The following is a 27541-nucleotide window of genomic DNA, read 5'->3' as shown; positions in this document are numbered from 1 at the left end:
CACTCAGAATACAATAGCACATTGGGAGGGATTCCCCTATCAACACTGACTGTGTTGATGGAGGAACAAAGCAATTGTCTTTCCTTCAACCTATGATTGAAGGAAAGAAAATTGCATAATCTATGGCCAGCTTTAGCCTATTCCAGGAACATGTGCAATGGGAATTTTGACATAGGTTGGTGAACAATGGGGTACCTCCAAAGCTTGTCATTTAGGGTAGAGTAACTCCCTACCCTAAATGGCAAGGGTACCTACATAATAGGTGTAACTAAGGTACCTCAATATTCACACATTTCTGACCCTCAGATAAGTAATGACTGATGCCAATTTTTATTTTAGCTATCTGTAACACCTGGCTCACACTAGTCCGTGTGCTGTGGCCTGGTTGCGGGTGGAGGAATTGCATTGATTCCTGCACCCACAACCATCCATAGCCGAATCGCGCTGCTATTGCAAGGCATACAGGGTGGTCATTCATTCTGAATGGCACTCCCATGCATCTCAGCCCGCAGCGCGATCGCGGGTGTGGGAACTGTAGAGAAACTGCATGGTCAAAAAGACTATGCTGTTTCCCTGAGGCTGCGTTTTTGAAAAGGTGCATGCACCTTTTTTCTGCGGTTCACGTGGCACTGCAGCCCATAAGCAGCCCTCACTAGTATGAACCGAGCCTAACAGTGGCATTTATCCCACTGACCACCAACGTAAAAAAGCCCTTTTCCCATTGATCACTAGTAAGGGTAGCCCTTCTCCACTTACCTCCAATGTAAAGGAGCAATTCACTGACAGCTAATGTAAGGGAACACAATTAAAAATGAGGCACTGGATACAGTTTTCCAATGGGTCAATTGAATTATCACTGGGTATGCTTGTTCAGGTTTGGCTGCACTCCACAAAACAAAGACACCCCTTATAAATGAGGGCAATCCCAGAATTGAGAATCCACAGTATATACTGTACTAGCCTTTTGCAACCTTTTCAATACAGAGGAACCCTTGAAATAACTTTGCAGTCTAAGGGAACCCCTGATAAAAATTACTATAGCTACAACTCATGATACACTAGTGCTATGGTCAGTGGAAAGAATGATCCCTACACATCTGGACAGTGGGAAGAATTACAACCTTTACATATAGCTAAAGAGATCAATGAAATTAGTGGGAACTGAATCTGAGAGGCAGAAATCGCTTATTGCTCAAGGAACACCTAGCAACCTTTGGAGGAACCCATAGTTCCATGGAACCCTGGTTGAGAAACCCTGGTATATACAGTCCAAAGAGAATGACAAACAAACAAGGATGCAAAGTTTTTAATAATACAATTAGTTCATAGCAGAAAAAATCAAATGTGTTTCGGGAACAAAAAAACTCCTTCCTTTAACAGGGCTCAGGAAGTTTGACTGTGCCTAAATGGACTCAGATAGGCTGATACAAGACAAATCTCTACTGGGGTTTTCTTCTTGGAACAGTTTCAGAAGGTAGGTTATGCCAGTGTCGACAAGTGCAGAACTTAACATTGATATATCCTGCCTGCTGAAACTGTTCCGGGAAGAAAACCACAGTACAGATTTGTCTGGTATCTGCTTATCTAAGTCCATGTAAGCACAGTCAAAATTCCTAAATTCAGATGAAGAGGAGCTCTGTTTGGCCCCAAAACACAATGAATTTTTTTTCTGTTATCAACCAATTTTAGCATTTAAAAAAACTTTGGACTCTTGTACTCTTGTTTAGTGCTCCCATTGGACTTTCTATGAACTAATATAAGGGGACATTTGAATGACCTTCAATATATGCATACATTTCTTCACTGACCACCAATGTTAGAGAAGACTACAATTTTCATTGCCTGCCTTTCTTTTCTGGCTTTATTATCTGTTTAATTTCATTGTTTTTTTTAAATATTTTGGTCATATCGAAAAGTCCTCATGTTAACATATTAACATTTACGTATAGGTATTAACACCTGAAATTGGTGATCCCAATAATATCCAATTGCCTCCCAGGGGATCAGAAAGTATTTTTTTTTCCCTCACTGGAGCAAATTGGATCATGTGGTATTGAGGTCTTTTTTGCCTTCCTCTGAATCAACTGTGGGTATAGGATTGTGTATATGGAGGTTTTCTATTTATATATTATATTTCTTTTGGGTGAACTAGATGGACTTGAGCTGTAGATATAATAAGCAAGAGTTTTGTGAGACCTGAAAGGCATTTCAAGGGTTCCTTCATGTTCCAAAGGTTGAGAAAGGCTCTACCAGTCTAGAGAAGTCCATTTCTAATTGTCTGTTTTCTTTACACTTGTTCATGAATTTGTTACATTTTTAGCAGTTAAATTCTTCAAATGTCTTCAAATTATATGTTAGCGTTCAGATAGTGTATATACTCACCATTATTCCTCATAAACTGTTTCATCTCATTATTTTTTTTTCTTCCAAACAGTTCTATTAGTTGTTACAAAACCTGTTACTTTTACGATGCACATCAAATCCCTTGAAAACCAGTAAACAGGCCCTTCACCCTAAACTTTGATTTGTCAATGCGGATGTGAGTACAATTTATTATCTAGCAGCACGTAGAAAATTGTCTCACATAATCATGCACACACACACATAGACAACCCCTGTGCTTTCCTACCCAAGCCCCCCTCCTCCTGCCTTCCAATTTCATTTCTTTTGCGGTTCACCTTACCCCCCTCCCCAGACCCCTCTCTTTTGTTCAGCTCATTAGCATAAAGCTGCAATAGATCTCCCGTTTAAATAATTACATTCATAATAGAATGGAATGAACAGGGAAAAGGGAGAAAGGGAAATTAATAGGCAGAGACAGAGAAATAAGGAATGAATGAATAAAAAAAACCCCAATGAGGGTCCGTATTGAAAGGGGGGGGGGGGAGTACATTAGGAATTTGCTGAACAATACACATTGCAATCTGTTGCCTCTATTCAGTCCTTCCTATGAAATGAGAGGCCCAGCCTTAGCCCGGTCATAGGAAAACCATTTTAAACAGATGAAAGTACATGTAAACTTGAACTGGATGACATTTAATTTTCTAAAGCTCAATCACTGTGCTTTTTTACTATTTCCATGTTTGCCATACTTTTTTTGCATCTCAGTGCTGCTAATCTCTTATACCCTCTTTGCGGCCACTTCTTGTCTACATGCACTTGCTCCAACATCAGTTGCATGGCATTTCTCTGAATGGGATTGCTGTTGGTGACAATAGCAAAATGTGCCTATGTGATGAGTGTTGGCATGATTGCTTATAGCTGTGACAGGGTGACAACACAGGAGCTCAATTAGGAGAAGAGACATAGCGTTGCCACCCCATTTAAGGTAATGCATGCACAAGGATTTTTATGGCAGGATTACCAGGTAATATCTAAATGAAAGCTACAGAAATCAAAATATTGAAACTTATTTTTAAAAGTACTTGTAAATATGATATATGTTCATGATTGGGTTAAGAACTACCCTAATATATCTTAAAGACAAAATCACACAAAAAAACCCCGTTTGTCCTCTCTTGGAGAAATTATTAATGCAGCACCAGAAAAAAAGACAATGATCCCCACTCAGGGAGAGAGAATCAAAGTCACTTGGTGCATCCATTAGTCTGAAAAAGGATGGAGTGGACAATGCCTTCACAATGTATCAAGAATTGAGGCATGCGTGCCTGTGACACGTTGATTGTTCTTGTCTTGTGCATGGAACAGGTTGTTGAGGCTTCACAATTTAGATCGTTTACCGGCTCTTCAATCACTATGGAAATTCAAGAACAAACATGGCCACATGCAGGCACAGAACTGCTGGTGCCTCGGCCTCCCTCTCTTGTTCCTTTTCCATGCTTCCCCTGGCTGTTTGTACATTGATGTTATTTCATTTTTGTTCATTCCTAGGACTCTATGTTTGTTCAATGATGTGTGCTCCTAGCGCCTGCTTGTTTAATGTAGGGAGGCAGTGGATTTTTTACCCTATTAGCATACAGCTGCAGGTTGGCCCTGCACACCCCCACCACCTCCGTACGATACACACTCCTTTAAGCCATGTATACTTTATCCAGCTTTATCATCACTTCTGCTTGCAGGCGGCCAGAAGACTAATCGGCATCTTCTTACACATGGTTCCTCTGGGAAGTACACAGAAAACTCAGGTGTAAAGACAAAAAAGACGATTTGGCCGAGGGTCCAGTCATGTATGTACAAGAAACTCTGCACTATAACATCCAAAAGTAGATAAAACTATTATACAAAATACTAATATGGTGCAAGAAAATGGGCAAACATACATATATGAAATAAAACACATATAATGAGCAGCATATTTGTTACAGCAGTGCACAACACTCAGTGAATAAGTCTCATGCATCATAAGTCTCCTAACATTAAGTATTTATGGAAATAGGTATATCTTTCACGCTCATAAACATACCAGCTGACTCCATCTGAAAATCAGATGGTAACTCAACATGATTTGACCCCCACTTTAATGGAAGGTAAAAAGTACAATTTATATATAGGATTTATTCCTTTAGGTGTGTTGATGTATCATCATGACGTATCTAAACCTCACCTGGGAATTTGGTATAAGGAATAACTCAAATAAAATGTATACTGTTTTAAAGACTACCATGGACCGGAAATTTATACTGAAGATTCAAACCCAAAACAACTATCTATAAAAAGAATGGGGCTATCCCTCTAGAAGGGACAAAGTCCCATTTTTATTAGTTTCAGTATGAATTTCTGGTCCATGGTAACCTTTGAAACATTTTTTAAGATGTTTCTAAATTTTATTAGAGAAAAAGGAGAGAAGCGCCTCTAAGTGCAATAAGTCTTTTAATTCAAGTCTAAATGTAGAAACACTCACATGTGTGAAGTAATCATAAGCATAAAAACCGTGGTTAACAATAGTTAACGGTGGGGTGGTAACCCGGGTGAAGAGCCGTCATCTCTCTGCGATGTGGGGAGGTCAGCTCTTGGCTGGAACAGCGTGGTGGCTGGAGGGGGAACAGCGGTGAGGCCAGCCTTCATGCACGTCCTCCCTCAAAGCCGGATGGAACGCACGCTGGAACGTAGCGGCGGCGTGGCCGTGATGACGTCAGATCCCAGGGTGCACTGCGACGCGTTTCGGAGCATGCACTGGCCGTGGAAGGCGGAAGTGCACTCCTTTTTCAAGCAGTGCTTGAAAAAGGAGTGCACTTCCGCCTTCCACGGCCAGTGCATGCTCCGAAACGCGTCGCAGTGCACCCTGGGATCTGACGTCATCACGGCCACGCCGCCGCTACGTTCCAGCGTGCGTTCCATCCGGCTTTGTAAACATATGTAAATATATATATATGTATATATATATATATGGATATAAATGTGCACTTGTGTAAAAAATTGTGTAAAAAAAAAAAAGATATTTAAACATCAATAAAATGTAAAGGAAAAAAAAAATCATAATCTATAAAAATAGATTTTCCAGAAGCCAATATTATTTTGTTATTGATATGTCAGTGTTTTTTGGCTTCTTCTGTTATCTCTGCAGCTTGTTCCATAGTCCATGTTAATTTGATGAGATATCTGAAATGTGGAAACTTTTCCAGGGCTGAAGCAGCAAAGAAGATGTATATTATAACTCTAATACACTGAAAGGTGGTCAGTGGATGGCATAAATCTCTGCATAGGCGTAGACATATTAGCTTGAATTATATATAGGTATATGGGTACCCAGCAGTTGCCCCCACCTTTTACCTTAGGGAAGACTAATCTATCAGATATCAGAAAGAAAAATACACACTGGCTGATTAACTTTCCCCAAATTGATCTACTATAGGCCTGTAAGGTACACATTGATATCCTGTTCATCTTGCTGAAATGATCTAATAAGACATCAGCGCTCAGTATGGGATGCATTGGAGAATAGGGGGTATTGATGAGGTTCAAGAATCTGTATACAGCACTTTAGAAAGTTTGATACTTTTTATTGGCAAACTCACATTATTAAAGATGTAAGCTTTCAGGACCACATAGATCACTTCCTTGGGCCTTATATTTGGGGGCTAACACTCTAATACTGCTATACAGCACTCTACAAATGTTGGAGGGTACAAGAAGGGTAGAAGATCAGTGCACTAAAATGTTCAAACATGCCTATATTTTTTCTTTTTTAAGATGGTATTCTGCCCAAAACTGATATTCTTGTTGTATGTGGGCTGAGTCAGACATATTGTATGCCTTAGATCACAGCTGTCAAACACAAGGCCCTCCTGGCCATTTCATGTGGCCCTTGCACATCTCCTGCTGGTACATCCTTGTCTCTGCCCCCACCTTGTCTCAGCAGTGGGCAGTAGAGAGAAGAATAGAACTCCTCTGCCAAATCCTGCACTTGCTCAGTGCAGCATCCCCTCATCTCTGCCTCCCCTGCTCTCAGCATTCAGCAGATTCTGGTAACTGACTCCACTCCTCCTCTGGTCCTCCTCCAGCCTCTGCACTTTCTTCTTTCCAGCTCTGCCCCAAAAGGGGTGCATGGTGTTGTTAGGGAGGGTGAGGGATTCTTGACATCTGATGTAATGGGGGGTGGGGTGCTCTGCACATCTAGTCTTACAGATACAACCGGCCCTTTGAGGGCAACCTTAATGCTGATACGGCCCATGATGAAATGGATTTTGACACCCATGTCTTAGATGCTTCAACAGCAAAGTCTGCCTGCCATTATTTATTGTCCATTTGGGAGTTTTGGGTGTTCTTGCCAACCTTTGTATGTTCCAGCTCCCACTACTGCATTTTCTGCTTTCCAGCTGTGCCCCAAAGGGGGTGCACAGTGATGTCAAGTAGGGTGAGGGATTCTTGACATCTGATGTTATGGGGGGTGGGGTGCTCTGCACATCTAGTCTTACAGATACAACCGGCCCATTGAGGGCAACCATAATGCTGATACGGCCCGTGATAAAATGGCGTTTGACACCCCTGTCTTAGATGTTTCAACAGCAAAGTCTGCCTGCCATTATTTATTGTCCATTTGGGAGTTTTGGGTGTTCTTGCCAACCTCTTTATGTTCCAACTCCCCATTTTGCATTTTCAATGCATGATATACAAAAAAGTGGGGAGAGTGAGAACCCCTTATAACTGCCACTGCATGAGTATGGACCCAAGGATTCAAGTGCCTGAATCTCGCCAACTGTGTTCCCCAGAGATATAAGTAACTGTTAACCCTTTGAGGACCGTAAGGTTTTGGAACGCCAAAAGAATCAATTTGTTTGTTTTTAAAGTTCGTACACTTCAGTTGCTGTAACTAAGCCATTTCATGAAATAACTGGCAAAAAGCTAGATCGATTTGTTGTTTGTTGATAAGAACTAATATTTTGACTAAAACCAAAAAAAAAAAAGAGTTTTAAGTTCTTAATCAGATGATACACGCATTTACAAACATGGGACAAATGCGTCCCTTGGTCCTCAAAGGGTTAAGAATTAAAGCCCCATTGTTGTGTTCAGTTGCTGTGCAGTATTGCACACGTGATAATAATCATTTATTCATATTATTATTATACAGGATTTACATAGCACCAACAGTTTGCGCAGCGCTCTGAATAGTCTGCCAATGCACAGCACAGCATAATGTCAATGTACAATATATATATATAAAGAGCTGCGTATATTGACAGCACTATATAAGTACAAGTAATAAATAAATAATACATTGAAAAAAACCTCAAACTGTAGCATTTTTAAATGCAGAGCACTGCAACACACAGTGTATGTCACAGTGCAGGTCTGTTGGCACCTACTGTACTTATGATTTCTAAATAATAGCACCACAACACAAAGCACAGGGTATAACGTGTACAGTAACATGTAGTAACGGTTTTTTATCTCATTACTGCAGCACAAGATTGTAAATGGAACCTTATTCTTCAGCGTATACCAAATATTGCCAAACCAGTTTTGTGTTAACCCTTTTAATAACTTGGCAGAGTTAACTATTACATTTAACAGCTATATTTAACTTTGACTTTCGAAAGACAATTGCATTTGTACATTTTAGATGTGACATGTTTCAGCAATCTGCCCCAATTTTATCACAAAGATGAAATGACTATATAATAAATACATTTAGATTGGATTGGATTAAAGCCTTGCCATCTCCTAGTTTATGGTTTCAGCAGGAATTTTCATTACGCTATTCCTAGTTTTCTTGGTAGAATGTTCACACTAAGGCCAGCAGAGGAATATAAGATGGTATGTTGTGCCTAGAAGGCCTGTGTCTACGTTTCTAGTTTGTACCCTGTATAACTGGGACATGAATGGAAACTGGCATTGCCATAGCACCACAATGACAACTTGTAAATGACATGAGTTGTCAGTGTCTATTTATTGATTCTTTTCTCTTGTAACCCTGTTTATTACACACAGATGTTTTTCTAGGGTGAAAGCAATTTAATCCTCACCTATCTGCGCAATTATGTTTCTTTTTCTGTTCTCCTAAGTAAAGAAGCCCTCTGCAGAGAAGATGACTGCTTCAAACAATGTGAACTATAAGAAAAGGCTGCAAACCTGCCTGTTAAGGACACAGCGCAGTACAGAAAGAAAGCAGAATAGAGGATGTCAGTACCTACTCGTTATAATTAAAGGTGAAAATACGTGTGTCTCCATCATTAAATAATCAGTAGAGGTTAATGATAGGCAGGAACACGGGAGTGGGGCAACTAAATGTGCATAATCCACGTTTGGATACAAATTTTTTATAAAAATTGAACCTACTAATTACTGACTTTTTTGGCCAAAATACCAGTACCATGTACATGTATATCAAATGCAATATTTATACAGGGGTGGACTGACAACTCATGGGGCCACCGGGCAATAGGGGATCATGGGGCCCCTGTGTCCTTGCCCAAACTCAAAAAAGTCTATGAAAAAGGTACCAGGGGCATCTCATGGGGCCCCGTACTGACCCCGGGCCCTCGGGCAGTGCCTGAGTTTCCAAATGGTCAGTCCGCCCCTGTATTTATATAATGTAGTTTGATTTTATACAGTACATATGTTTTTTTTAATCAGAACTTAAAAGTTTATTAAACTCTCAGACATACAATACTTGAAAAAAAACAAAACAGAACATTTTCAGTATATACAGAACAGCCAGTAGCCATAAGAAAGCAGTGTACAGTACAAAAAGATGCACAATAAGGCACAGTGATAGATATATATACATTGGATCAACTGACATGAGACAAAAATCCAAAGAAATACAAGTCTCAATACTTTTCATCTCAGGATATAGACAGTTTCAAACCAGACTTTCAGGGGAGTACATACTATATCCAAGCAATTTATAGAGTTACAATAGAAAAACTTTGTGTATAAGCAAAAAATGTATATAATACCAATATATCAACAATGACAGATTGATAAATTAATCCATCAATGGCTTACAACATCGCGCCACACTGATGTGAAAAGACATAAAATTTCAAAAATTACTGATTAGAGCCGCTATTTTAAAACAAAATTAAACAGTGTATAAATGAATGGAAATACCATAAACAGCGCTCTCAACCTATATATACCCTTAAATAAAAAAAAATATATTCAATAAAATCAAATAATAATTATATATAAATTATATATAAAAGAAAATATAAGAAAAAAAAAAAAGTGCCAAAATCGGTGATATATCAAGACAATCAAAAAAAGTCCATGATAGGATGTAGTCCATATATAATTTCTTCAAATAGTATATATTTGCCACAACCGTGAATTCCTTTGTGCTCAACACCCCATCAAAGTGATAACTCACCAGATCCTGGTGTTTAATCAGCATATCACTCAAATATCTGTAGATGTGGAAGACTCAGCAAAAAAACGATTACTCCAGATAATAATCATTCATCAGATGGTTGATCCAATTATACTCCGTCAAGGTAAGTATAATCCATATGCGGATAAATAAAGAACACTCGCCATAGAATAATATCGTTTGACTATTTATTGTATCAAAATCCCCCCTTAAAATCAAACTCACAATATGTAAGGTAAAAAACCAGCATTCATTGATATATCAAAAAAGAATAATTAACGAGCGCTTGGAGATGTATAACAAGCAGCTGGCATGAAAGGCACAAACCTCAAACCTTCACACTAAGATAACAACACATGCAGCGCTATAAATGGTTAATATAAAGTAACATATAAGGTAATACGTGATGGACTACTAGTGCTTAGTGGTGATTGATAAGTGTCCTCATAACATAATGCAATAGTCCCAATAAACTGTGCAAAACGTGGTTGACTCCGTGCTGAAAAGTGTTTAATATTATGCACTCACCAGAAAGGGCATAATATGCGCATTTGAGTTGTCAGACCACTCCTGGTCCCAGAAAGTTGAACCTGTATGGATCATCTGGCAAGCTGTCACTCTGATGAGAAAAAACTTTTCCTTGGCCAGCAGGGGGATTCCCGACATCCAGAGACCCTTATAGGACTGATCCAGGTTCCTTAACCAGGGCACTCATATGAAGTATCCACCTTAAGAGAGGGGGGGCTTGACCAAAAAGCCCACCCCAAAAAATCAATCACGTTATCAAAGGGGGGCCCTTTGATAACGTGCTCGTCCGCACGAAACGCGTCAGGTTGGAGCCTAGCCGGTGACGTCACGCCGTTCCGTACCTCGTGGAGGCCGGCGGCCATCTTTGACTCTGGGAAACCCTGTGAGTGACCTGTGTGTTTTTTACTCTACAATAAAGGATTTTGTTGAAACATACTACACTATCAGTATTTTTTGGGGTGGGCTTTTTGGTCAAGCCCCCCCTCTCTTAAGGTGGATACTTCATATGAGTGCCCTGGTTAAGGAACCTGGATCAGTCCTATAAGGGTCTCTGGATGTCGGGAATCCCCCTGCTGGCCAAGGAAAAGTTTTTTCTCAGAGTGACAGCTTGCCAGATGATCCATACAGGTTCAACTTTCTGGGACCAGGAGTGGTCTGACAACTCAAATGCGCATATTATGCGCTTTCTGGTGAGTGCATAATATTAGACACTTTTCAGCACGGAGTCAACCACGTTTTGCACAGTTTATTGGGACTATTGCATTATGTTATGAGGACACTTATCAATCACCACTAAGCACTAGTAGTCCACCACGTATTACCTTATATGTTACTTTATATTAACCATTTATAGCGCTGCATGTGTTGTTATCTTAATTCATTGATATATATAGCTGCAAACAGTCTGCTAACAATCTCCAGCTCTCACAGTGGTGTCTCGCAAGCCACTCTCAGAAACAGATGACATGGTTGCGGTTACATGGCCCAGCCAGGTGGTATCGGCGTACGCGATGACGTCACTGCTTGATCCGCCCTTATGCGTTTCGTCACACGACTTCGTTTGAGGGTGTGATCAGCATGCAGATGTTTGGTCTTTTATAGTGCCACTCGCACTCTTATAGGTCAGCTCAATAGACCCACCACCGTCATCTAATCACTGAATACATAATGGCATGTACTCAACTGATCTGCCTCAATTAGACTATATATCAGGAGGGGGAACAAAAAAACTTGCTCCCTACTGCCATCATGTGGTCAGACAACTTATTGATCGTCAAACTTTTCTCAGTGCATAAAAGGTGACCAGCAATATCACAATGTTACAGAACTCCTAAAACAAATAATACAATTATACAAACATATATATGTAAAATAAATGAAATAAAATGTAAAAAACAATTAAATAAAATTAAAAAACAATAAATGATTCATAAATTAGTAATCACTAATAAAACAATTTAAATCCAGTTCAACATTTAGGCCATTAGGGGTCAAAGCGTCAGTCAGATAAATCCACCTCGTTTCACATTTATTTGATCCACGCCACATACGGGGAATGGTGTCTATTCCCCAAAATTTAATATAGGAAGGATCTCAATTTATGGTATTTTCTGAAATGCATAGATACATTATATTTATAGCCTTTCCATATATTATTCAAATGTTCTAGGATTCTAATCCTTAAATGTCTTTTAGTGCGGCCTATATAAATCAAACCACAAGGGCATTCTAGGGCATATATTATGTGGTAGTTTCACATGTAATGAAAGTGGTTATATCAAACTCCTTTCCATTAGAGTTAGAAAGGAATTTGGTAAGTCCATTACATTTATTCGTAACTATGTTACACGCTGACCATTTTTAGCATGAAAAGAAACCTTTTTTATCCCAAAACCTTCCAAATTTTTGGGGGGGGATTCGAATTCCTTTTAACTACTTTATCCCCAATTGTAGGGGCTTTCCTATAAATAAACTAGCTTTCTCAGAAATGACAGATCCCAGTACTCTATCCATATTTAATATATGCCAATGCCTACTAAATATACTTTCCAATTCTCTAAATTGTGCATGAAAATTTGATATGAAACCCCAGTGATGTTTATCATTCAACTCAACCTTTGGTTTTTCTCCAAGACGTTGCTCCCTGGGTATTCCAAATACTTCATTCACAGCCTCTCAGAGAAATTTTTGATTATAACCTTTATCCACAAATCTACCCATAATAGTTTCTGATTGGTCTAAGAAATCACTATCCTGGCAGCAATTCCTCCTGAGTCTCATAATCTGACCTTTAGGGATATTTTTAAGCCATAGTGGGTGATGTCCACTGAACCATGGGAGATAACTATTATGATCAGTAGGTTTAAAGTAGGTTTTAGTTAATAAAGTGTCATCTCTCCTAAAGATCATTGAATCCAAAAAGTGAATAGCTTCTAAACTGTATTGATAATCAAGCTTAATGTTCTGATTATTGTTCAATCCCTTAACCTCTTGCCGACCGCGCATAGCCGAATGACGGCTTCACCGCGGCCGGCCAGTTCTGAGTGGACGTCATATGACGTCCTCCCAGAACGCGCTCTCCTGCGCGCCCCAGGGGGCGCGCACCCGGCGATCTCCGTGATCGCTGTGTCCTACGGACACAGCTGATCACGTGATGTGGTGAAAGGCCGATCCCACCGGCCTTTTACCACGTGATCAGCGGTGTCCAATGACACGCTGATCACAGGGAAATGCAAGTGCCGGTTCTCGGCTGCACTTTCCTCACGCTGTCTGATCGTGAGGAAAGTACTGCCGAGAACCGGCAGTTGTCAGAGCGGGGATCGGCACCGATCATCAGGGCACTGATGATCACTGCCCTGATGATCGGTGCCCAGCAGTGACACCCGCAAGTTCCGCCCAGCAGTGCGCCCACTAGCCCCGCCCACCCATTCCCAGCAGTGCCCCCACCTGTGCCCAGCAGTGCCCCCACCTGTGCCCAGCAGTGCACCCACCTGTGCCACTCTGCAGTGCCACCTACCTGTGCCCAGAAGTGCCACCTACATGTGCCCAGCAGTGCCACCCACCTGTGCCCACCCACCTGTACCCACCTGTGCCACCCACCTGTGCCCACCAGTGCCACCCACCTGTGCCCACCCACCAGTGCTGCCCACCAGTGCCACCCACCAGTGCAGCCCAGCAGTGCTGCCAGTCAGTGCCACCAGTCAGTGCCCAGGGGTTGTGCCAGTCAGTGCCGCCAGTCAGTGCCCAGAAGTGATGCCAGTCAGTGCCGTCTATCAGTACCCATCATCAGTGTCACCTATCAGTGCCGCCTATCAGTGCTGCATATCAGTGCCGCCTATCCGTGACCCCTAATTAGTGCTGTCTATCAGTGCCGCCTATCCGTGCCACCTCATTAGTACTGCCTATCAGTGCCCTTTAGTGCTGCCTATCAGTGCCCATCAGTGCCGCCTATCAGTGCCCATCAGTGCCGCCTCATCAACGCAAATCAGTGAAGGAGAAAAAATACCTGTTTGAAAAATTTTATAAAAGAAACAAATAAACTTTTTTTTTTTTTTCAAATTTTTTGCACTTTTTTTAATTTATAGCGCAAAAAGTAAAGCGCCCAGTGGCGATTAAATACCACCAAAAGAAAGCTCTATTTGTGAGAAAAAAATGATCAAAATTTCATATGGGTACAATGTTGCATGACTGCGCAATTGTCAATCAAAGTGCAGCAGCGCTGAAAGCTGAAAATTGGCCTGGTAAGGAAGGGGGTATAAGTGCCTGGTAGGCAAGTGGTTAAGGAAGACAACTAAATCATCTTCAGATCCTGCCCATAAGAGGAGCAGATCATCTATAAATCTCTTGTACAGCAGAATCTATTTATGACCATGGTTAACCTCCTTAGCGGTATTCCCGAGTGTAGCTCGGGGTAAAATGTCAGTACCAAGAGCGGTAACCCCGAGCTACACTCGGGCTTACCATGCGGCGTTGCTCTGGGAGTCCCTGCAGCACTTACCTTGTCCTTCGCTCCCATGATGTGTCCCCTGCAGCGTCCTTGGCCAACTCCTCCGGCCGATTCCGGTATCCGGCTTCCGTGTTCCGGTTCCTGTGACGTCGGGACGTACGGGCGCCGGAACCGGCGGTAAATTTGAAATTTAAAAAAAATTACATTTTTTTTAAAATGACTATTATATAGTAAAACATTGCTGTTTCAATGCATTTCACATACATTTTGTCCCTACTGCTTTGTCCTGTCCCCTGCCTGCATTTTGACTGTTCTTTCTGCCTGGAAACTTAGAAAAGTCCATGGCGTCCAAAAAGCGTCCCTTTACGTCAAAAGCGGTTTTAGACCAGCTAGAGAACAGCGATAGTAAATCAGAACCACTTGCAGAATTGAGTGATAATGATTCGTGGGGAAATTCGTCATCAGACACTGAATTATTATTATTATACAATCAGTGATGTGCGAATTTGCCTCTGTATTTCAAATTTCAGTGTTTTTGGTTTGATTATATTATTGAATTAAATGTATTATTATTATATTATTATTTTTTATGATTATTTATTAAATTATAATTTATGATTTCGTGTTTCAAATTTTATCCTACCCGGGATGTTTACTAGACTCTTGTTCGGGCAGATTTCAGTGAGTTATTCCTAAAAATTACAGCCTACAATAAAAAACTACATATTTCCATGCAAAAAAATGGTACCGCTTTCAGCACAAAAAAATCGGAAATAATCACACCGCCGAGGAGGTTAAACCACATGACGGTCTTCCCATTCCGCCATAAACAGACTGGACCATGTGACCGCAACCATGTCATCTGTTGCTGAGAACGGCTGGTGAGACGCCACTGTGAGAGCTGGAGATTGGTAGCAGACTGTTTGCAGCTATATATATCAATGAATGCTGGTTTTTTACCTTACATATTGTGAGTTTGATTTTAAGGGGGGATTTTGATACAATAAATAGTCAAACGATATTATGCTATGGCGAGTGTTCTTTATTTATCCACATATGGATTATATTTACCTTGACGGAGTATAATTGGATCAACCATCTGATGAATGATTATTATCTGGAGTAATCGTTTTTTTGCTGAGTCTTCCACATCTACAGATATTTGAGTGATATGCTGATTAAACACCAGCACCTGGTGAGTTAGCACTTTGATGGGGTGTTGAGCACACAGGAATTCACAGTTGTGGTGAATATATACTATCTGAAGAAATTATGTATGGACTACACCTTATCATGGACTTTTCTTGATTGTCTTGATATTTCACCGATTTTGGCACTTTTATTTTATTTGGTGGCAGTTTTTTCTTTTATTTTCTTTTATATATAATTTGATTTAATTGAATATATATATTTTTTAATTTAAGGGTATATATAGGTTGAGGGCGCTGTTTAAGGTATTTCCATTCACTTAAACACTATAGAGTTACAATAACCTGTGTAAAACCAAATTCAATGGAGCTAGATCTGGGGAAGTCAACCAGGGTTCCCACAATTTTTCGAACTTTCCTGGTAATCTATAGTGGAGGTATATTAACTTAACATAGCATAAAATGTTCCCTACAGCACAAATCCATTCCTCTTTAGTTAGAGGAGTCTTCAGCTTCCAGTACTAAAGAAGCAATCTACGAGCCTGAAATAGCATTTTGGATAATGCCTCAATCTGATACCAAGATAAATTACCAACAACCAGAATTCCCAATATGCAATGATTCGGGTCTAAATTTATGGTTGTTTGAAAAACAGTGTTAAGGGTGTCTTCTACTGGCTCCCAGTGTTGATGAAATTTGGGACATTGCCAAAGCAAGTGAATGAGATCTCCATGATCCCTCTTGCATTTATTACAGAGTGGGTCATCACGCTGCCCCATGGCATGGAGTTTAGCTGGGGTGTAGTGTACACTTAAAAAGAATATAAAGTTGGGATAAACTGTGAGACACATTGAGGGAGCTTAGCTGTACTGATTGTAACGCTGCATCCCATTGCTCCTCCTCAAACATCCCTATGTCCCTCTCCCAGATTGAACCAGCCTTGCATGGGTGGCCCTCTAGGTATGTACTGTATTCATTAACATAATATGAGGTAGAATGACCCGAACAGTCGACTCGTCCGATGAGTCCGGGTCATGCATAACCATTCCCTTGGTAATGTGCTGCAACTGGGCCATCAAGTAGTATAACCAGGGATTGGGAAGTGCTACCCCCCCCCCCCCCCCCGTATCCTTAGGATACTGCAACTGCTCTAGTTTAATTCTTGGTGACCAGTTTTTCCACAACGGCAAAAATATCATGTTTATAGGATGAAATATCCTTAGAGGAATCCCCACTGGGGTGTTATGTAGAAAAAATAATACCTGCGGCATAAAGATCATTGGTTTGACCAATCAAGGAGAGACAGAATTTATTCCACAGTTTCACTTTCTCCTGAAAACGAGAATGCAAAGGAATAATGTTCAACTGACAATTGTCTAGTAGATTTGCAGTGATCTGAATACCTAGGTATTTAAAGGAAGATACAATTTGTACTGGACAATAATTGGCAAGGCTGAATCAGTACTGCCATCCAATGGCAGTAGAGCTGATTTGGACCAGTTAATGACCAAACCTGAAAATTCCCCAAACCGGGATATTATAATCATTGCCGCCCTTAACGAAACACCAGTATCATCAAGGAGTAGCAGCATGTCATCTGCATAAATCATTAGCTTTTCTTGAAGAAAACCATAATGGAACCTCACAACCTCCTCACTGTGTCAGAGTAAAACCTCCAAGGACTTTATGGCAAGAGAGAATAATAAGGGCGAGAGGGGCAGCCCTGTTTTGTTCCTCTTGCTAAGGCAAAGTTTGAGGAAACCTCTTCACCTTGTCTGATCACTGCGTTACAGGCATGGTAAAGAAGTTTAACCCATGCTATAAAAACCTCTCCAAAACCAAAACGTTCTAGAACCCTCCACAGCTAGTTCCATTCAATGCTGTTGAAGGCTTTTGTCACATCAAACGATAGCAATTCCCTAGAGCCCGTATTGTCAGCAGGGGGTCTGTATATTCACAAATAATCTACGCAGGTTGACTGAAGTAGATTTTTGAGGCATGAAGCCTGCTTGGTCTGAGTGGACTATAGATGTTATGACCTTATTGAGTCTAAGAGCAAGGATCTTTGTTAGGATTTTAATGTCATACTGCAAAAGAGAGATGGGCCTGTATGAATTTGGGTATACAGTACATATCTAATACTTGAACATTTGGTAAATAGAAAGTTGAAACTATGGGTGAAAAAACTATGTATTTCATTTTTTTTTTATTTTATATGTTTATGTGAGCCAATGACATGCAGGAAACCATCACAAATCTCTTTGTGTATTTTCAATACACTGACAGGACCTTTAGTCCCAGATGTTGTCACACTGTACACAGACACTCTTTGCCATACAGATTTTTTGAATTCTGTTGTATCTTTTCACTTGGTTTCACCTTATTTTTGAAGATATAGGTTAAAGCTCAACTCCAGGCAAAAAACTAATTTCGACAGACCGCTCTAAATGTATGACCTTACTGGACAAGGCTCCTTTTTCTTACCTCTTTGTAGGTCATCCTGTAATGCACCCTCTCTACGCTGCAGTTTCTTTTAAGAGGAAGAGTTGTTTCCTGCCCTGGGGACTGGCCACTTCACCATCCTTCTACTGGGACAAGTACCATCACCTTGTTAATTCTTCTGGGACCAGTCCCTTCACCACTTCCAAGTTTCTGAAGAAATCTGAAAGGACCCTGCTGCTGGAAGTGCCACCTCCACCAAATGCAGGACTCCGCATCCTGTAGACAGTGACATGGATACCTGAAGAAGGGCCCTGCTGGAGAAGAAAGGAAGACTCAGAACATAAATGTTTCTTGACCATGGCTTCAGGTCGGTCAAAAGTATTTTTTTTTATTCAGGTCCAATTCTTTTGCTTTAAATGAAGTGGAGAAGGGTTAGAACTTCTGTTTATTTTTTATTGCAATTAGGGTGAACTCACATGAAATGAGGAGAATCAACCTAGTATGGTCTTAGATGCCAACCTCTCTCCACCCTGCTACAAAAAAATCTCTTCTATTAATGTTTCTGCTTCTGTTGCTTTTCCTGTGACTATACAGGAGGGGAATTACCAATGGAGTCACAGGCAGCAATAAAAACCCTATAAAAGTTCTCACCATTCTCCACTCTATACAAAACTGAATAAAAAAGCAGTTTTAAGCCAAAATGTCTAAATGATTCCCACACTAAGAAACAGCATAGTATCCCTACTTTATTCTTCCCTATGCTTTTTCAGCAACGCTGGCGGTTCAACTTCTCAAGTGACAAGAAGGAATCACTCATTCTCAATTTTAAAATTGCACTAATTTTTACTGCAACCAAATAAACCAAAGTTGAAAGTTGGAGACATCCTGTAAGGACGTTATTCCACTGCACAGCTTGGTGTCATCTGCAAAGATTGAAATGGTATTTATAATCCCAGACCCTATATAGTTTATAAATATATTAAAAAGTAAGGGTTCCTAAACTGAACCTTGGGGTACACCACCGACAACCCTAGACCATTCAGAGTATGAATCATTAACCACTACTCTCTGAATACGATCTTTTAGCCAGTTTTCTATCCATTTACATACAGATTTTTCCAAGCCTGTAGACTTTACCTTACACAGTAGCTGTGTGTGGGGAACTGTGTCAAATGCTTTTGCAAAATCCGAGTGTACCACATCCACAGCCACCCCTCTGTCCAAGGTTTTGCTCACCTCCTCAAAAGAAATAGATTTGTTTAACAACTTCTGTCTTTCATGAATCCATGCTGTCTGTTGCTTAAAATATTTTTTTTCGAGCAAGAACTCATCTATGTGGTCTTTTATTAAACTCTCCAGTATCTTCACAACTATAGAAGTTAAACTAACAGGTCTATAATTACTTGGTAAAGATTTTGACCCCTTTTTAAATATTGGCATCACATTGGACTTACGCCAATCCAGTGGTACTATGCTAGTCATTAAAGAGTCCCTAAAAATTAGAAACAATGGCTTTGAAATGACAGAACTCAATTCTTTAAGGACCCGTGGGTGTATGTCATCCGGTCCAGGTGCTTTATTCACCTTTATTCTGTCTAAATATTTTTGGATCATATCAATTGTGAGCCAATGTGGATCATCTGGGGCTGTGTCAATACCATGCCCGTTATGGACAAGAGCTCCCCCTTGCTCCTTTGTATACACAGAGCTTAAGAAAGTTTTTAATAAATTTGCCTTCTCTTTGTCCCCAGTCACCCACTCTAGATTATTTTGTAAAGGGCCTACATGCTCGGTCCGGATCTTTTTGCTATTAATATGCTGTATTTGAAGATTTGTTTGGGGTTGGTCCTGCTTTCTCTTGCAATCTGTCATTTGTTTATTTCCTTTTTGCCATACTGGATGATAAAATGGCCCTCTTTGAGAAGATGTGGTCTACATGGATTCAGCATTACTTGCCCTCAGGCTTTGATCATCGCCTCCTGAACCATTGAATTAATTTGCTTGTTTTTCAGATAGCCCTAGGTGGCTTTAAGTGGCTCCCTGCACCACAGAGCCCCCTCACTTCCCTACCCCTCTCCTTTCCCTACTTTCTACACCCTCCCCAAGTTTCCTAACCTCCATTCCAATTGATAAATCTGTGAACTTACTTTTTTAGTTGTGCCCCATTGTCTCCCTCAACGATGAAACATTGCACTGCTATAAAGTCGAAGAAACTCTATGTACTACAACCGTGACCATGTAGCTCTACAAATTGGGCTCGCAGTACTAGTTATTCTTACCTCTGTTAAAATCTCAATAAAAATAATTGCACTAGAAAGAAAGCAAAAACCTGATTTTATACAGTCATCGAACAGTCTGCAGGTGCTGATCAACTAATAGTAGATCTACATTCCAGTGAAGTGGGTCTTATGGCATCATGACCTTTATACTGTCTAGCAAGTAAATAGCCTCTTGTGTACATAGATGTTCCTATGTAGGGGAGTCCATGGAAGCGTAGGTATTCAGATACATGATGTCCTTGTTGTAACCACTCCAAGAGCGCTATTAACAGAGAATAGACTGCAGACCTTCCATCAGAACCCCCCTACATAAGTTACAGAACACTCTGCTTCTGAGCCTCTCTCTGTCTTCCTGATTACAATTACCTGAACTTAGTCAGTGAGCTCTTATGAAGGGTTTGCTTAAATGTCCCATGATCTAATCAGAAAGGAAGAGATGATCACGAGCAGAGTGTTCTCAACCCTCTGTAGTGGGTGAGGTTGGAGGGTCTGACACTGTGAACCAATGAACCTCCATTGCTACTCAGTCATTTGACAGCGATAAGCTGACAAGCAATTTTGCCCAAAAATAATAAAATAAAACTGCCCTACCATTCAGGTGGCTAAGCCCTGTATGTGTAACTGAAAAATATACAGTAGTTTTGATGTGAAATGAACTTGTGTTATATTTAGAAATGTTTATTATTGCTATTATAATTTTCTATATTATTTTCATAATTTTCTTATGATGACATTAGTTAGTTATAAATCATATCATCAGCAGAGTGTTGTACCGTACTGACCATTGACAAAGGAGATGTTTGGATTAAGGATGATACCATTTATTAGCGAACTAAATAGATGGTAGTGCAAGCTTTTGTGGCACACTGGCCTCTTGTATAATTCATATATAAAGGACACTCAGTATATTTTTACTGTATATATACACATCTGATATACATAGTTTCAATCACATATTAAAGTGTTACAAAACACTCTAAACTTAGAAGCAATCAGAAAACATTCAAGTGGGAAAATTCTTATGACTGCAAATTACCCTTTACATCTGTTATTTATTCACATGCATACATCCAGCATGAGTATGCTCATTTTATGCATCTCATTTCCTCTGAATTTCAGAGAAGTTAGAAAAAGGACACCAGAACCATCCACACAATACTACACAATATGACAGAAAGAAAACACACATTATCTTTATTAATGTTTGTTTAATTGATTTTTTTTTTTTTCACTGTTTGTATGGGCAAGGAAGAATGGGCGGTACTGCCCCCTGCAGGACACGATGTAGAACCGCATGGTAATAAATCATTTACAAGACCTGTGTGGATACAGTCTGAAAAATCATGTTTACTAAGAAGCAGAAGACTAAACAATCCCAGGCATCGCAAACATGGACAGGTGGTTACTGTTGTAATTAAGGTAATTCAGGACTTTTTTCTCAATGTCCTTTTGATAGCCGTTTTGTTGAAGAATACGCTTTAGATATTTGTGTGGGGTTTCTGCAAGGTTCAGTTCATCTGCTGTGACTTTCTCAGCTAGTTGCTTCATTGATAGCTGGTCATGGACCTAGAAAATGAACAATATTTATTAGAAAGGACAAATTAGTGCCTAGCCCAAAAATTCTATCACTGCCAGCCCAATTTTTACATTTGTCACATACAGTACATACTAGAAAAGTACATTTATTTGCTTGAAAATGTATGGAAAACTACTAAAACTTCATATACTTTATGAATCAGAAGACCTGTAGAAAAAAAGCTGCCTTTTTTATGTTAAATAATATTTGCACAAATGTTTATCATATCTATGTTTTCTGAATATATACATTTAATTTAACCACTTAAGCTCTGGAAGGTTTGACCCCCTTCATGACCAGGCCATTTGTTGTTATCTAGCACTGCGCTACTTTAACTAGTAATTGCACAGTCATGCAACACTTTACCAAAATGAAATTTATATATATTTTTTCACACAAATAGAGCTTTCTTTTGGTGGTATTTGATCACCACTGTTTTGTGTTTTTGTTTTTTTGTGATATAAACAATATATTTTTTACATTCTGCTATAAAACATATCCAATAAAAATGCTTTAAAAATCTAATTTTTTAATACATTGTGGCCAAAATGTATTCTGCTACATGTTTTTGGTCAAAGAAAAATTCCAATAAGTGTATATTGATTGGTTTGCATGAAAGTTATAGTACCTACAAACTATGGGATTTATATAGGAATTTTTATTTATTTATTTTATACTGCTAATGGCGGTGATCAGTGATATATAATAGGACTGTGATAGTGCGGCAGGCAATCTGATACTAACTGACCCTGAGGGGAAATGACTAACTACCACTGACATCTCCAGTGATTCTAATACAGTGATCACTGATAATACTATACACTGTCACTGTAATAATTACACTGGCTGGGAAGGGGTTGAACGTGTGCCTAACAATGTGTAATGTGTGTATTATGTGTTGCTTTTACTAAAAGATCTCTTTGTTTCTCTGCTTTGCAGAGAGATCGTTCCCTCTGTACAAAGCCCTGTGTTAATTTCCAACACAGGGCTCTGGGCTGTGATTGGACACAGTCGATCAGTAGGTCCCAGGCATGAATCATTGGTCGGGACCTGCTGACAGACTCCCGCTGTGTACAATCACATGAAGGAAGAAGAAAGGTATGGCTGCACACCGGAGGTTTGATTAAAAAAATATGAAAAATATTTATTGGTAATATTTATTGCAAAAATATTTATTGGACCATAAAAAGACACAGAACATGTAGCACCATGCAGCATTGTGTCTTTTTATGGACCGACCAATAAATATTTTTCATATTTTTTTAATCAAACCTCCAGTGTGTGGCCATACCTTTGTTCTTCCTTCATGTTGGCGTGGTGGCGAGCCAGGGTCCGCACCTGTGTGGGGTTTGATACTAATTGTTTTACCTGAGTGGTACTCCCTTTCTGTGTACAATCACAGCGGGTGTCGGCAAGGGGGTATGTGCGCATGTGCACACTATATACCAGGAAGTAGGCAGTGTTGTACCAGTATGTCGCTGTGCTTGCATGGGCCGCTCGTTCGCAATACATTGAAGGCAGGCGGTCTGGAAGTAGTTAACTTTATTGTTCACAATAACAAAGTAATCTACAGTTTTTGTAAATTAAGATTAGTTGAGTAAATAAATTCCAAGCGTATCAAGACACAAAATCGTGTATGTCTGTAAAACAACGAAAAATTATTATACCCCAAATCTTACATAGGGAACATAAGAATTAACTTTAAATGATGGCTTGAGAAATATTCCTTTTACTCTGGCCAACGTGGAGATACATGTGTGTGGGCAATCAGCGTTTATTTATGAACGTCCATTCTTGCTATATGAGAGGCTTCAGGGACTTTTAAATTTTTTTTTGTCTGAATTTATTTTCTTTTTTTCACTCAACCTTATTATTATAACAACGTGGCTACTTCACCGCACTTAATCATAAAGGGGTGTGAAGTAGCCATGTTGTTATAATAATACATTTGAGTGAAAAAAAGAAAAACATTGTTTAAAAAAGAAAATAAATTCAGAGAAAAAAAATGTAAAAGTCCCTGAAGCCACTCATATAGCAAGAATGGATGTTCATAAATAAATGCTGATTGCCCGCACACATGTATCTCCACATTGGCCAGAGTAAAAGGAATATTTCTGTTTAGGACAGGTCCTCTTTACGGAGACTTGCACTGTGTCCAAGAGATTCCTCATCTGCTGTTTACTTGACTACAGCTGGCTAAGCTCTGACAGCTATGATGAGGGGCACTGCTCAAAGTTGCTGAACACTGGGGAGTAGTTTTCATTGGTTCTGGGCTATCAGGGACCATGGAAGGGGAAGGGGTTGAGGAACATCTGAATCATTCCAGCGTTTTCACAGATTGGCTGTAAACTGCACTATCCACTGTAAACTCCTTTCTGTGCAGATCAAGAGCTCAGGAAAGCAACACTGGTAGAGCAGGAGCCAGCAGCATTGAGAGTTATAAGCTGCAAGGGCTGGGGGTAAGAATTTGAAGTAATAATTTTCTGGGGAATTATTTTTTTGTTGTGCTTATTGTGTTAAGTACACTGAGGGTTTAATAGTACTGTAAGGCAGTCTTTATCTACTCGAAAGTCAATTTATTCCTCCATCCACCCTAACAGTGTGGATGTAGAAATGTCCACTTCTGGCTCTTTTATTTAGATACAAATCCAATACCTCCTGCGCTCAGGGACTCAGATCAGAAGAAGGCCAATAGAATAAAATGATAAATGTTCATCCAACACTGATCAAAGGTTGTGTGGCTCTAACACGAAGCTGGGAAAGCTCGATATAGACTGTAGTAGAGAACAAAAAACAAAGTGCACCAACCTTGCGCATTACCTCAGTAAGCAATTCATAAATTATACTCACAAGAGTAGCAGTAAAAAAGGCATATAACGTCCAAAACCAAACACAGGGTTAGGAGACACATGCAAGTTCCATCTGGAAGGGAGATAAACTCTTGGTCAAGCTGACGTGTTTCGAAGGGTGATCCCTTCTTCCTCCAAGCTCTGAGGAAGAAGGGACCCCCCCTTCGAAATGCGTCAACTTGACCAAGAGTTTATCTCCCTTCCGGATGGAACTTGCATGTGTCTCCTAACCCTGTGTTTGGTTTTGGATGTTATATGCCTTTTTTACTACTACTCTTGTGAGTATAATTTATCAATAAATTTATGAATTGCTTACTGAGGTAATGCGCAAGGTTGGTGCGCTTTGCTTTTTGTTCTCTACTACAGTCTTTTATTTAGATGACTGCATCCGAGTATGCCAGTATTTTGGTGGTTTGACTTCTGATTTATTATCTTTTATGGTATTAATATAAATAATCTGACACCCCTGCCACACAATAAACAATTTCACACTAGACATATCCAGCCTCGTATGTTAAAGGGAATCTGTCATTTAAGTTTAGCCATGCACCCTTACTCACACAAGCTGTCATTTTTGCCCATTATTTACACTGACCAATCGCCTCCTTTATTTCTGGGATATCAGAGTTTTTGGATCCATTGGCACAGCACACACTAGCACTTGGAGAAGCATTTGCTGTATACAGGCACTCCTCAATGACTTTCATTTAAAAGTAGGACAGAACAATGCCTGAGGTCATGCACTTACCGATAGCAAGTTTTCATCCAAGCCTGTGTGACCTCAATTTAGACAAAGTCACATATTTTCACTGAGTTGGAGCACTGTTGACTGTTACAATGCAGACAATAAAGCGGCGCTCCGGTCTCCAAAGCATTTTTGTCATAAAAGCACCCAGTGATTCTTTCTACTTGCACAATATAATTAGGATATTGTTATTACTGTGATCAGTTCTGTTACTTTGAAATCAATAGTTACTCACATAAATCTGGCAGGCAGGCTGTGGCCATTCTTGCTGTGGGTATCTGAAGCCTGCTCCTATTTGTCTCTGGGATCCTTGCAGCTGGCTACCCAGCAAGCACTTGCCAATCTCACACCTGTGCAGTAATGACACTTCACGGCACACCTTGGTGATTACAGGTTGCCACAGAAATGTCTGTGTCAGCGAAAGTTCCTGACCCATTGTTATGACAATCTGTCAATCAACACAAATTTACTATTAGGCTTCCCGAAGACTCATGGGATAGATGATGGCAATATCCCAGGAGTCCTTGAGATTGCCTAATGACGTAATTTCCTAGGCGGCCAGGACAGGAAATGCCGCCTACATATATAAAAAATGGTATTTAGAAATATTTTTTAAAAAATTGCAGATAAAGACTGTACTGCGGGTGGGCTTTGTAATGTCAGGAAGATGTAAAAATGGGTTGAACTCCGCTTTAATTGTATTCAGGAGCAGCCATATTAACCCCTTCACAGCTAAGGGTAAAACAAATCTTAAAGCCTAAGTAAATTTTACAACAGTGACCTGTGTTAGTAAAACCATACATATCACAACTACTTTGTACATCCAGGTGAAGTATACCTTGTTTTTTCAGGACAAATTGGGCTTTCATTTGGTGGTAAAGTGGGGGTGTTGGAGTGGAGAGGTTGGGGTGCAGAGGTTATCATTCAGTGAGCCGTAATAATGTGCTGCAACCAGTGAGCTGTAATGATGTGCTGTAACCTTTGGCAATGAATAAGTGGTAATTAGTTACATAGTTAGTTTGGCTAAAAAAAGACAAAAGTCCATCCAGTTCAACTATAGAAAAAAAAAGTTATAATCCTATACCCACAGTTGATCCAGAGGAAGGCAAAAAAAATGATGCACAATAACCTATAACGACCAATCAATGAGTGGTAATGATGTGCAATAACCTCTAACAACTAATCAGTGAGCTGTAGTGTGTGCTATCACCTCTAGCATCCAGTCAGTGAGCAGTAATGATATTGTGTACCTCGGGCAACTTGTCGCAATCGCTGCATGATCTGCTGCAGTAAACTGATTTTGAGTCTAGCTACTATTTATTGGTTTCCTCAAAGTAGGTGGAGAGCGAAATTGCATGGGGGGGGGGGGAATGTTTGCCCACGGTCCAATCAATACTAAAGACGGCCCTTGCTAGAGGTTCAAAGGGACAAAACAAATGGAAAACTAATTGTGGGTGTATGTGATAGACCCACTAATGGTAAGCAGGAGGAAGAGACCAATCCACTTTCACAGACATGGCAGGGTGGACAGACCTAAGCACTCAACTAAGGCTTGTTATTTCTTGAAGATGATGCATGACAATTTCATGAGTGATGCCCCAACTCGAAATAATACTCTGCTGAACCTATTAATTACATACAACATAGAGCTGAGTGTGGCTATGGAAGTGAAGGATAACTCAGGAAATAGTGATCACAGAGTATGTACATTTGACACTAAATGGGATCAAAACACATAAGTGAGCACTCAAAAAAAGTGATCCAATAGCGCATAAATAAATAAGTGAAAGATTGTGAACAATAAAATGTGAAAACTAAGTGTATAGTCTAAAGAAAGTCCAAAAACTACTTCTTATCCACCAAGCGATTCTTCCAAATCTTCAAACTAAATCACCACATGAGAAAAGAAAGTGATGTTCCCCCTGTCGGGTGTACACTCACCAGCAAGTCTGTTTTGTTTGATAATTTTTGAAGTAGCAGCATTTTTTAATTAATGTATTTATTTATTTGTGAATTTATTCATATTTGATCTATTTTTCACACATTCAGTGCAGTGCTCACTTTTTTCATAACTAAATGGGATCAGATTCTTACAACAAAGAAAACTGAAGAAAAGTAGGAGTACTTTAAGGACATGACATTCATCAGTGCATTCCTATAAGCAATGAATAGAAAAGAACAAAAATTAAACCTCGATTGCTAACCACTAGTGAAAAAAGGCATATTAAAGAGAAAAATCTGTTCTTTAATATATAT

At 39.8% G+C, this 27541-nt stretch overlaps 1 protein-coding gene across 1 annotated transcript in view; it reads right to left on the bottom strand.

Moving 5' to 3' along the window:
• Positions 1-20914: 20914 nt before the first annotated feature.
• Positions 20915-27541, bottom strand: part of CFAP61 (cilia and flagella associated protein 61) — a 409554-nt gene continuing 402927 nt past the window's right edge. The window contains exon 27 of the mRNA XM_089686524.1: positions 20915-21681. Coding sequence (XP_089542650.1) covers positions 21481-21681 — 201 coding nt within the window. The 3' untranslated portion in view covers positions 20915-21480. The remainder of the gene's footprint in view (positions 21682-27541) is intronic.

Source organism: Staurois parvus, unplaced genomic scaffold, assembly GCF_062004578.1.
Source record: "Staurois parvus isolate SC_StPar_1 unplaced genomic scaffold, SC_StPar_1.0 ptg000401l, whole genome shotgun sequence".
NCBI lineage: Eukaryota > Metazoa > Chordata > Amphibia > Anura > Ranidae > Staurois > Staurois parvus.
This window is presented reverse-complemented; position numbering and strand designations above follow the sequence as displayed.